The 13,079-nt window shown below is 33.7% G+C and overlaps 1 protein-coding gene across 4 annotated transcripts in view; it reads left to right on the top strand.

The window, feature by feature from the left end:
- The window catches only part of FER (tyrosine-protein kinase Fer), a 73,339-nt gene that overhangs the window by 6,340 nt on the left and 53,920 nt on the right, over window positions 1-13,079 (top strand). For all 4 annotated transcript variants that reach the window (XM_088187243.1, XM_088187240.1, XM_088187244.1 and 1 more), the window contains exon 3: window positions 1,158-1,348. In XM_088187243.1, the coding sequence (XP_088043369.1) occupies window positions 1,158-1,348 (191 nt within the window). The remainder of the gene's footprint in view (window positions 1-1,157; window positions 1,349-13,079) is intronic.

Raw genomic sequence — 13,079 nt, 5'->3', positions numbered from 1 at the left:
CGAATATAATAACGTTATACTTGTTAATTCGGTAATGTTGGGTTTGGGTTTGAGCAGCACGGGGAATGCAGTGGGAGTACTAATTTACTAGCATCAATTTTACTAATTAGGCCAGTTGATATGTATCAAACAATCGATTTATAATTTCAATGGTCAATATCAGTAAAAAAATTGAAATTCACTGCGTGTATTATTCGGTATACGTACGTTCGAACGTTTTGGCCTTAACAGGTTATGTGTCGCCCTAAAACTATGTTCTGAAAATATTAGTTAAGGCTAGATTTAGGTTTGAACAAGCATATGAGCCTTTGTCAAATTAAGCTTTAGCGACAATTGAGAGCAGCATATAATTTCACTAGTGCATATCGATTAAATTATATTTTAGCTAGTAGAAATAATATCAAACCAGTGAAAATGTATTCGGATACAATGTGACTTTATTGGTGATACCTCGGCTTCGAGCGAAGCGTCACATTTTTTTTAAAAATCCAAATAGTGCGTCTAAATTAATAAGCCAACCTGTAAATGATAAGTATTCTTATCGTAGTTATGTTAAGCCGGTTTAATCATTTTTGTACATTGTTTTTTTCCCACAATGATTGATATACTTAATTTACATTATTTGTTTTGATGCGACTTTATTAAAATCGCTAGATTTAGCAATGATACAATTCCTACGAAATGCATAATCTATGGTTTAGATATCTGTCAGAAAATACCATATCGTATTAAACACCGATTTGTTTCATAGGCTTTTAGCAAATCCGTTCGATAAATTTCGTTTTTTGACATATTCGAATTTTCGTACAAAAATTACAAAGGCATTAATATAATATTTATAATGTGGATCCCGAAACTAGTTGAGCATATTAAACGATTATTACTTTTAGTTTAACAATATTTTAAAAAGGGGGGGGGGGTTTATAATCGAACGTTTAGAAGCCGGAGCTCGATTAGTAGTATTTATCTATGAAATAAATGTAAACAAAAAATAACGTCTGTACATCCGAAGTCGGTAAATAACAAAATTGAGCAGGAGTGACGCTGTGCTTCCGCCGCCGACGCAGTGTGACCAACCTTCGGCGCGAAACCGATCTGATTCGTTTTTAGGTTACGCGTAATTATGCAATTATGTAATTGTGTGCATTTAATTTCAGAGAGCACGATCGGAATCGCTTGGAAGAGTCTCTGCGCTCAATGGGAGTCTCGCGCTCGGCGCCTCCGCAAAGGGGCGGAAGCCCTCGAAAGCTGCACCCTCGAGCGCCTCGCCGCCCTCTGCGCCGAAAGGCGGAGGGCCAGGAAGCTCGTGCAGGACGACTATGCCAGAGCCACGCATCATTTCACTCAGGTAAATTTCAAATCTCGCGCCGTCGGTGACGTCTATCGCATAAGCCCTCCGCCAAAGCAAATGGAGGCGATATCCTAATACGCTAATTGTCGTCCATGTATACATTTTTAAACACATACGCAGATACATAAAATAATATCTTATAATAATGATAATTACGTTGTCTACAATCATAGCATAATTTTTTATCAGTATTTTAGAATAATATTTTTTTCTAAAATTGATATAGGGACACATAACCCAGGGTCGTCATTTCAACTTTTTCTAGGAGAGGGGCGCAAAGGTTGTCCAGTCACTGGTCCACTTTTAATATTTCCGTTTCATTAAGATCTATAGTATTTTATTAAATCACATGCGTTTTTCTGAATTTAATTAAATATTATGAACTGTAATGAAATCGAAATGTTAAAAAATGATTATTGACTTACAACTTTTGCCTTCCCTCCCCTTTTATTTAATTTCAGTGAAATTATACTGGAATACATTTCCACCGATAGATATATATTTTTACCAGTGAAAATATAATTTATCTGGCAGGTGCTAGATAAATTATATGATTTCAACTTTTCTATATGTAATATATACATTTACATATTTATCATTACAAATGTTACAGTGAATGTGTATTTTTTGGCGAAGTTATATTTTCACTAGTGAGTCTTAACACATTTTCATCAGTAAATATATATTTTTACTAGTGAAAATATAATTGAACTGAGGCGCATTTAAATTATATGCTGCTCTAAAATGTGTGAAACGTCAATTCTGCTTCTCGTTTTTTTAATGTCATAATATTTTCTGGCCCAATTCAAGGAAGGGAAATGCCCCCACATGCCCCCTTTCAAAATGACGTCCCTGACATAACCTCACACAACGCGATCCAACCGGACGAAATCGAATCGGCGACAAATCGGCCCCGCGTGGGCCAAAACCGAGCCGGCAAACGGGACGAGCAGCTTTCGTTATCGTCAACCGAAACACAAACGCCGAGAAGAAAGTGATCATGATCATCGGTCATAAAATGACCGTTATTCGCGACTGAGGCGTGACGCGTGACCGTATGCGCAGGTAAACAATCACCAGGATTGCATAATCGATCGTCTATTAGAACAGTAGAAAGGGGACAAAATAAATAAATTTATAATTGGGTGAGCTGGGTGCGTTGTATGACCTTAATATTTATATTACAATAAAGGTCATTATCGAATATTGCTAATTCGCACATGCGCAATTATTTTGGTCAATGAATCGATTTGAATTTAACTGCGTTCCACATGTGTGAAATCATGCTTCGATTGTGTGTCCAAATTCCATACAATTTATGATACGTATCAGGAAGCTATGTGCAGTTTTTGTCAATCCGACGAATCTCCACGTTGACAGTTTGGGTGTAAACATTCTGCGTCTACATGTGCCGTCCGAAGGACAACTTTGTGAAGTATTCCGATCTGGTAGGCGTCCGACAGCGCGCTTTATCGGAAATATACCAGAATCTTCACCTTGACTCAGCCGAGACTCGTTTATGTAATGCGATTCGCCTTATGTATTGCGATTTTGGCCATGTCTTTTTTTGTGTTCCGAAAATAAACGTCGTTCGGAAGCAGACAGGCGACCGATTCTGTACGGAAATGCCAGAATTGTACTCGCGCGACCGGAATCTGGGTCGACCGCCTTCTTTTTGCCTTCTTGAACAAACGGCGATTGTCGTTTGTCAATTTGCTGAGCGAACCGAGCGCAAAGAGAAATTATTGCCGGTATAATTCAGTTATGACAACGATAAATTTTGCCATAATATTAAATGTATGTTCATCTTAGTCAATATCACAGTATATAATATGTTTTTCTTCTGACAGTAGTATTCAAGTCGTATCGAATATCGAGTTGAACTCTTGTAGGTACAGCGTAGTTTCGCTTGTTGCGAGTTCGGCTGAACTCCGGCTCAGTGGCGTAGCTAGGGTATGTGCCGCCCAGGGCGATCCTTAAAATTGCCGCCCCCCCCCCCCATACATTTTTATGATCATCTTAAAATAATAAATTGGTCATTATTAAGCTCTTGTTATTGGGGGATTTATATTTGTTTTAGTGCATTCAGAGTTAAGAACCCCACTAGACAATCCCATCGCGAATATGCCGCCCCCAAGCAAGTGCCGCCCGGGGCCCGCCCCCTCCGCCCCCCCATAGCTACGCCACTACTCCGGCTATTCCAGGTTGGAAGCGAAGTGATACAGTTCAATAGTCTGGCTGTATAATAATATTTCTAGGACAATCCACAAAAACAAAATGTAGCGTGTTTCCTCAATGGAATAAAAAACATCGCGCGTTAGGAAATAGAGTATAATAATAAAGTATTTTTTATATTCTATTTAAGATATATTTTTTGTATGTGTTTTGATTATATTTATTTAGTGTATAAACAACTAATTAATATTAAATATTAGCTAAATAAATAAAAAAAATATAGTCTTGCTGAAATGCAAGAATTCCACCATTTCTACTAGTCCTTGATCAATTGACCAATGTCGTTGATTCGGGGTGGGAAGAGACTCTTTTTTATTGTCTAATACAGATCTTTGGCAATGCTGTCATTTTCTAGAATGTGCAATATGCTTAGCGGATATATTCCACAATAACCCTTATTTTTTGTTAAAGTATGATCAATATGTTTTAGTGCATTCGTTCGGAAATATTAATGAACACACTTATTGTTTGTTTCGCCTATGTAATTTCGATTCTTAGTAAATTCTAGTAAATTCGACAATTTCACTCATGTCTAATTTTAGATCGTATTACGCAGAACCGTGTTTTTTTTATATTAACAAACGTAAAGCTCAAGGCAGTTGAGTTATAAATCCACAGGACACTTTCTAATTAGCTGATTGCTTGATATATTGCAAATATGTAATTAACGGCAAGAATGAGTGAACTACAAAATTAATATATTTATTTTGACCGTTTCACGATTTTATTTATATTAAATTTTATTGTAACAAAAAATATGGGCACTTGTTAGTTAACACGACGCCACGCTCAAATTGACATATTTGACAGTTGCGAAATGTCCGATTGCTGTTAAAACACAAACTTAACCTAAACGAATATAATTACGCTGCAATGGTTAATTTGTTTAGTTGCTATTTCTATAAATTAAAAACCGCTCAGCGAGAAATTTTTTAATGTTATCATTCATCAACATTGTCATATTCACATTTTGTGTATGTATATGATTGGTCTTCAAACAATTAAAACACTTACTTCTTACTTTGTTTACAAAAAAATTGTTATGAGCTCTGTTATATTAATTTTTTTGTTCAAAGATCTGAAAGATTAAGAAAGAATTATGACCAGCAAGATGACCGTTACTTAATAAGATTTATAAGTAACTTGTGATTGCAAATTTTATGGATATAAATTTGTGTAATCTTTGTGTAATCAATCTTAGGTTCATTGTTTGATTTTTGCTCTAAATGTCCATTTAAAACTAGTCTATGCATACTTCTAAATTTCTGATCAATCTGAGGAGTACCGCTCGCTTCATTTCTGCACCTAGTTGTCGCGTGACTGTCGATTTTTCTCAGATCCACGAGAAGATCCATTTGGATTTGCATATGCGCACCGCCGGATCAGCAGGCTGTACCTTGTACCACTGCCGAGCAGACAAACAACAAAACAGGACCGGTCTATGTATGGCAGCTCAGTCTCGAAGAAGGCAATGAGGCGAATGAACGGCCCGGTTGTACCGTTAGCCTTAGGCAGGGGCGTCCAAGCCGCGTCCTGGTTGAGCACCTGCCAGGCACTTTGACCCGGCGGTGAAAAAAACGGTTCAGTACCCCTGACACAGCTGAGCAAGTGCCATTGTTGTGCGGTGACAAGACTGTCGGATTACATCTTTAGTACAGAGCTTCTTAAACCTCCAACCTGTTATTTTACCCATCGTCAATTTATAATCTACTTCTTTTTTTTTTGGATTTTTAAAAATATATCTGAAGTATTCCTTAAAAAGATAGGTAAATGTATTTTTTATTATAAATATCTAAACTTTTTTTATGAAAGGCATGCATAACATAACCTCAATGTATCATAGTTTCCGTTAATAATGATTTAACTTAAATACATTCATGAAATATCTGATTATTCTTCAGAATCATGAATCAGAACAATATTTTTTCTCCATTAGATGGCAACATATGTTGTTTATTAAATTGATAAGGTATATGATATATTTGGCTCTCATATGAAAGCGCATTTAACGTGTTTTTGACTTTCGCCCGGCATTTCAAAGCAAAATTGATTCGATTTCATCCTCGAACGGGTGGTGACGGGTGGCTATTACACAAATATTGGGCCACCGCAGTAGTAGCCTATTAAAGTTGTTGCTATAATAGTTATATGGTCATTATTAATTATATGATAATCGGTTGACGAGGGCCCGCCAACCGCCGCGCTCCCGCCATGGTGCACCAAAGAGCCGTCGTCCACTAAAGAAATTTTACAGCCTCTTTATCAGACGAAATCTCTTCTGTAGTCTCATATTGTTGCTAATGATGCAATTTATTAGTTTTTTGGTAGTGAGCTCATGGCCATGCTTCTTCACTAACTTTAAAATATCGTCATAATTCACACTACTTCATTGACAATTAGAAGCTCCCGTTCATTCTTCATTAAAATAATTTGCTCGTATTGCGAAACACTCGTAATCAGAGGTATTGATTATACTTTGTATCGAGCAAATTAATAAAAATATGACAGGGTGCAGAAACATCCATTAGTTGCAGTCTAAATTTGCGCCCATAAAAAACAGTTTTATAATCCATCGTTGAAATGAATACCTTCCATTCCGGAATATAAAATGCGACCTCAGATCATTTGATTTGATTTTTCGCCGTATCTTTTGCCATCTTGACGACGAACAAAATGCACACCATCTGATCCATTTATATGGATCTATTTTACTCTCATCAGAGAGCTTCAGTTTCCTTCAATCCGAAACAGTCCCGCTTTTTTTATCAATTGGCCCATTTTATGTGCGTTTCGGTAAATATCGGTTTTTTAGCAGGTATACGACTGCATCTCTCTCCCTTATATCCACGGTTATTTATATCACATAAGCACATCGTAGTATCACTTGATTTTTACCAATGGTAGATATTTTTACCCTCAATCCAGTTTACAGCACACATTTTGACATTAAAAAAACTTTGGATCTGATAACTGTTTATAAACGACAGGCTGTAAAATTTGTCTTGTCGATAACTTAATTGATAGACACAATAAAAACGATTCTCAAACTAAATTTTAGACGTTTTAATATTATAATTTCAATAAATATTCACCATGAATTTATACTAATTACAAAAATGTGGATTAAAAATATATCTTAATTTTTTATGATTTTGAGAAGTGATGCGATTTTGGCACGCTAGTTATTCGAGGTGTAATATTTATATTATTTGTAACTATTCCTCTTTCAAAAATGTATTTAAATAGAAAGAATGTTTATAAATCCTGTTTGATTAAATTTGCACGCTTCGAGTTGTCTTCTTGTTCTCTAGAAAAAAAGATTTATCGCAACACGTCTCGAGAATATTAAATTTTCAACAATGATGGCGCTCGACCTACGATTAGTTTTCACTTGGCGTTTTTATTTTATTTATTTTTTTATTCACCGTAGCAATTTCACTGTGAATATTCTGAGCGCGCCTTCGACGCCGCTCCCGTCCAGCGCTTCTCAAACGCGCGAGTGAAATTAAACGACGGAGAAAGTGGCCGCCTAATTAAAACGACATTGAAATGCTGACACGCTTGTTATATCACAAATTTTCATATTTTTAACACTGAACCTTTGTGCGTTAACGTTTTGAACTACTGAAGAGAGATCTATAATATTAAAAAAAAAACAATAAAATTGATCTACCGTCAATTTGTTTTCAACAACCTGCAAGATAACACCAAAACGAGCTCTTAAATTTCGGTTCGGTGATTGGTCGTACGCCCAGAGGGTTGTAGTGGTATGTGTAAATACACAGGACAGTATTGATTTGTTATTATTGAGATTATTATAATATCATTATTATAGCTATGTATATTTTATTTATTATAATCCTTGTCTTGCTATACGCAATTTTTTTTACTTCAATAATTCAACCCTGTTCTTAGTGATCACGTAAATTCTGCGTGATACATAAAGTCTTAATGTTTTAAAACCAGTGTTTGCCTTTTTTTTTGTTAAAAACTAAATTTGTACAAGTATTTTAAAATGTTTTACATCTGCTGCATAAGAAAGGGTGGGTCCGTGACAGCTATAGTAGAGATCGAAATAAAAATAAGATTTTTTTCAGAATAGAAAAACATTAAAAAAATTCTAGTTTAAGTAATACAAAATTGTCTTAAAAAAAAACTGAATCTTAATGTACTCTTTCTACTTATTTTTATTGGTGTTTATGCTCGTTGCTTGGATCCACCGTTGGTAGAAGAAAAAAATCTCCTCATATACCAATAACAATTTAATGGAATGTTGTACTATGTTGTTCCATTTATATAGAAAAAACTTTTATATAAAATAACGTACTTCGAAATTTGTTGCAAATTGCATTACGTCGGGCGGCGAAATGATTTTGTTAAATTGCGAAATTTCGTTCCAGCTGCGTTGATGTGCATAATGTAATGCACTTGCAATCTGGGTGTTTTTATGTAATGTACTTATAGACTCTATAATGCTATTCAAAGTAGACGTTTGTCGAACGTCAACTTTTATGTTTAATTTTAATTTATTGTTATAATTTACAAAAAATATTGATATTCTTTATATCAAAGGCATCTCTGGTATTTATTTAAAATATACATTTATGATATAATATAATCGGAATCTTTTACGATCAATAATAAACTAATCTTGACCCAAATAACACAGTTTATTAGTAAAATTTGCAACTAATGAACCTGTTAAGTTATTATAATATAATATAGAATTGTAGATGATTTCTAAAGTTTGTGTTTAACCTTTTATAAGTAATTATGGTATTTGGCCACGATTTTAGTAGTCAATTAGAACTAGATAAGTTTTTCCCATAGTTTGTTTAGACAGCTCCGTAATTCGATTCGCAATAGCAAATTTGTCCGATTCGGTCTTTCGATTTCGCCACTGAATCGAAAACACGGTGTTTTTGTTGCATAAAGTGCACAAAAACCGGCGAAACCGGTCCCGAAGAGATAACTAACTGTCCATGCGCGATTTGCTCGGTTTTCCCGCTATTGCTGGCGAATTTCCAAAACTGTTCGACCTTTGGGCGACTTCTGAAGAAATCCGCGGATTTTCCCCGAACGATCGGGCAAGTAAAAGTAGCCTGTTTCAGTTTAATAATCGATGCTTTATATTTGAGCATGTAATAAAATTGTTTATCGAGCATAGTCACTGTTAAAACATTTTTTTCTCGACAAATTCAACATCAAAAAAGACACTCGAATGCTACATATGGACTTTTAACGCATGAGACACCGCCGTCCGACACTGACGCCAGATTTATATATATGTAAATATTAAAAAATTGTGTTATGCGAAACTACCATGCGTCTTACTGGCTGACAAACGCGAAATTTTAAATGTGCAAATGGAAACTATGTAAAAGCTTAGAGACTGATATTTTTGAACACATATTTAAAAGAAAGCATTCTAGTGTCTTACTTAGATGATCGATAAATGAAGATTAGTATATCGAAAGTATCAATGTGATATTTGTTTCAGTTTTAAGAATTTAAATCTAATCTAAAATATCTTCAACGTCCATCGAGTAATAGAGGAAGTTAGGAGAAATGCCAAAAAATATTTATAGTCGTGTATAAAGTGTTTTAATATGCCATAAGTTGTTAGCGTCACAGTTACAATATAATTGAATTGCAGGTCCACCATTCCATATTATATTAAATGAATGATAGTAAAGATCAACTTTATATACGGTACTAAGTTAATAGGAGCATAGGTTCTAATAATTTCAGTTCATGTCTGGTCGATTACCTTAAGAATTTTAGAGCAGTTGTGTTAATTTTAGATGGTAGCAAGTATCAAAATTGAAATATAAACTTTATGAGCAATTTTTGTATAAAAAAAATTGAATTGAAAAAAACGATCGGAATTATTGTATAAATCGGCTTTTAAACTGAGCCGCCGAAAGGATGTACTTATTGCTAAAAGTAGCATTTTTTAAAGCAGTATATTTAGAGGCATGAATTTTAAGCAATTTGCAATGGATGCTAAAATTAATAATATATGCCAAAATCGACAAAATGCAAATACTATTAAGTAATTTTTTATAGTTCATTTCGAGATTTTCACTCAAATTGTAAAATAATTCGAAATGAATGACGTTTTTCAGCTCGTTTCGAGAATTGATTTTTAATGCACGTGCAAATTTTTTTCACAATATTAAAATATGGGATAGATGCAATAAATGCTCTAAATACGTGTTTTTAATCATTAATCACATCTTCATCGCACGTCAACAGCAAAGGAATTTGCCCCGAATTCCGATGCATACTTTTAAATCATTGAAATGCAACTTTTTAATATTTTGACAAAGCAAAAGTTTTGTAAATTCATTCGATCTAGAAATATCTACTTATATTATACAACAAAAAAATTGCCAAAAAGAAAAGATTAGTTACATTATGTATTATTTTTTATTTACTAAATACTGCTAAATCTGCATTTATGTTTGGACTATTGAAAAACAAATGGCTTTTTTTAAAGCATTCATATAAAATAATATCATTTTCTGTCAAAAGCAAAGGAATTCGGCGAAATGTGGGCCGTTACAATTTATCTACATAAATTATGAAATCATTGAAATGCAACTTATAGTATTTTGTCAAAAACATTCAATAATATTACTCAATTAAAAATAGTTTTGCCATAAAGATAAGATTAGTTATATGATGTATTGTTTTTTTTTTATTTAGTAAATACTGCTTTAAGTTGATTTATTGTTGGACTATTGAAAAACAAATATTTTTTTTCAAAGCATCCATACAAAATAAATACATTTACTGTCAACAGCATAGGAATTCGGCCCGAAACTTAATGTGAGATTGCTACATTTTATGTACGCAAACTTTTAAATCCTTTTTAGTATTTTTTCGAAGCAAAATTTATTCGAAAAGTTTGTCTAACATTCTCACGAATCTTGAGACTAGAGCTTCAAGACTCGAATGATAAGTTTGCAACACTCCTGAATATAAAACACGAGCAAATCTGGTCTAACGCGTCTCAAACATTGTTGCATCGACTGCACTAAGTCCACAGCAAATTACCATCCATGAACGTTATAAACACTTTACGGTAGTTTGCTCCTGCTGGTGCTCGTGGTAATGAACTTTGCTACGTTACGTAGGCAATTCGCCACGGTACTACCAAAAATTCGATCAAGACGTAAACAATGACGGAAGACAACAATGGACGTTGTTTTCATTGAACTTGGTTATTCGTGAGAACGAAGTAATTTAAGTACTTGGATAATGTCAATGCCATCAGAACGCAACACGCAGTAGGACCGTTAACTACCCGTTTTACATTGCGAATATGGATATTATTTAGTTTAATTATTCCGGTTTGGCTAACTGTGAAGAGGATAGGTTCCTCTTCCTGGTGGCTAACAAAATTGAGATGTACAATTCTACATACATTCTTCGAATGCTTTATATACATATAATCAATGTATATTACATAATCATGTACTAGAGGATGATCTACCGTTTTAACAAGGGGCTAGCCTAATCTGTTACAACTGGGCAATAATCAATACTTTTAGTTGTGGCTATAATAGAGTTTTGCAAACATGTAAACTATTGTGTAATAAAATAAATAAATAAGGAAACGTCATATAACTTTATAGCTTATATATATATTATCTTTGGGAAATAACTATTTTGTATAGCAGTATAATATAAGCGGATGTCTCTAAATCTTTTGAAAACACAAGTTTCTTCTTTTGTATTAAAACTACTCACTTTCTGTGACACTGTATAATTTATTTGCACTAATATGTTTTGTGTCGTGTTTCGTAACAGTTCTCAGTTTGCTTATGCCTATGTAACCATCGTTATCAGATATCATAATTTGAGAACAGTATATCACAAATTTTCGTTAATAACAATGGAGTTCGAGTTAATGAGTTTTTTTGCTACAAATTAGTATATTCTCACATGGCTTTGTTGTTTAACGATCACTTTCGAGCTTCTTCAACGTTATTAAAAACATAGATGGTTATCTGTTATCTCAGTTAGTTAACTGCTATGTTATATTGCCTCAATTTTAGATCGTAATAGTGAAACTCGGTGTTAATAATAATTTTAAAGCGTGTATTGTAAAAATGTGTTTAAAAATATTTAATATCCAGCTAAATAGCTTTATTTAAATTTTCTGTGGAGGTTTCAACCACCTTCACAATTTGTTTTAATTTAGAAGTCTTTCTAAAAAGCATTTCGATTCGAAAACGAAAAGCATTTTGAAATTAACGCCAATATTGCACATCTATATCGAGTCCTTAATCACCTCTATTGCTAAAAAAGCTACTTTTTGTTTGGAAAGGATGACAATGCGTTCTACCCTGCGCATAATACTATTGTTATTCTACCTTTTGCTTACCATCGCCGAGTCGTGATGGTCAGATTTGTATTAATAATAATATTAATTATTAATTTAATATTTATTTTTTATATTTGATCCATCCAGCTAAATATCTTATTTAAATTTTCTGTAGAGGTTTCAAGCACCTTTGTTTTAATTTAGAAGTCTTTCTAAAAATCATTTTGATCTAACGAAAAACGTCTCAAGAGTAACGCCACACACGGTATTATATATAATAATTGGAAATATTGCACATCCATATCGAGTCGTTAATCGCCTATAAATATTGTTGAAAAAGCTACTTTTTGCTTGGAAAGGATGCGCGCCAGACAATGCGTTCTACCCTACGCATAATACTATTGTTATTCTACCTTTTGGTTACCATCGGCGAGTCATATTTGTATTTATAATAATACTAATAATAAATACAGCTGTGCCAATTAAAAGTTTATAGGCAATATTGCACGAATTCTATTATTAAAATTTTATTCTTTTCTTAAAACTTGTTCTATTGTATTTTTTTATGGTCCAGTCATATGTAGTAATAATTTACAAGATATTTTAACTTGTAAAGCCTTCTCAGTTGCACTTTAGCATCAGTTATGTAAAGATAAACCTAAAATTATGTCGATAACGGTAAAATCTAAAATAATAACATATCTCAAAGAAAAGTTTTTAATTCTAGAGATAGCGCAAAGAGTGGGGTTTAGTGGTTCTGCTATTCAAAAATTTATAAAAAAATATTGCGAGATCGGAATTCTGGAGAAGGTGGTCGGAAGCCTATGACGTCTGCTCGAGAAGATAAAAAATATCGATTCAAAACTGCTGCTGAAATACAAACAGAATTGCAATCTACTTCAAACTCAAATATTTCGAGACAAACAGCTGGATTTAAGGCGCGAAACCAAACAAAAAAACACTATTTACTGAGAATATGAAAAAGAATCACCTTGAATGGGTAAAAGCTCATTGCCATTGGACCGTCAAAGATTGGAGAAGAGTGGCTTTCTCCGACGAATTCAATTTTTTTTTTTGAGCAGATGGTAAGCCACTGTGTGCCGTAGAAAAAGTGAAATATTTCATCCCTTATGCATTAATCGATTCATCAAGCCCTAT

This window comes from Plectrocnemia conspersa, unplaced genomic scaffold, assembly GCF_051122295.1.
Source record: "Plectrocnemia conspersa isolate PC_06_02 unplaced genomic scaffold, ASM5112229v1 ptg000005l, whole genome shotgun sequence".
In the NCBI taxonomy this organism is placed as follows: domain Eukaryota; kingdom Metazoa; phylum Arthropoda; class Insecta; order Trichoptera; family Polycentropodidae; genus Plectrocnemia; species Plectrocnemia conspersa.
The sequence above is the reverse complement of the archived record's forward strand: the minus strand, read 5'-3'. Positions and strand labels throughout refer to the sequence as shown.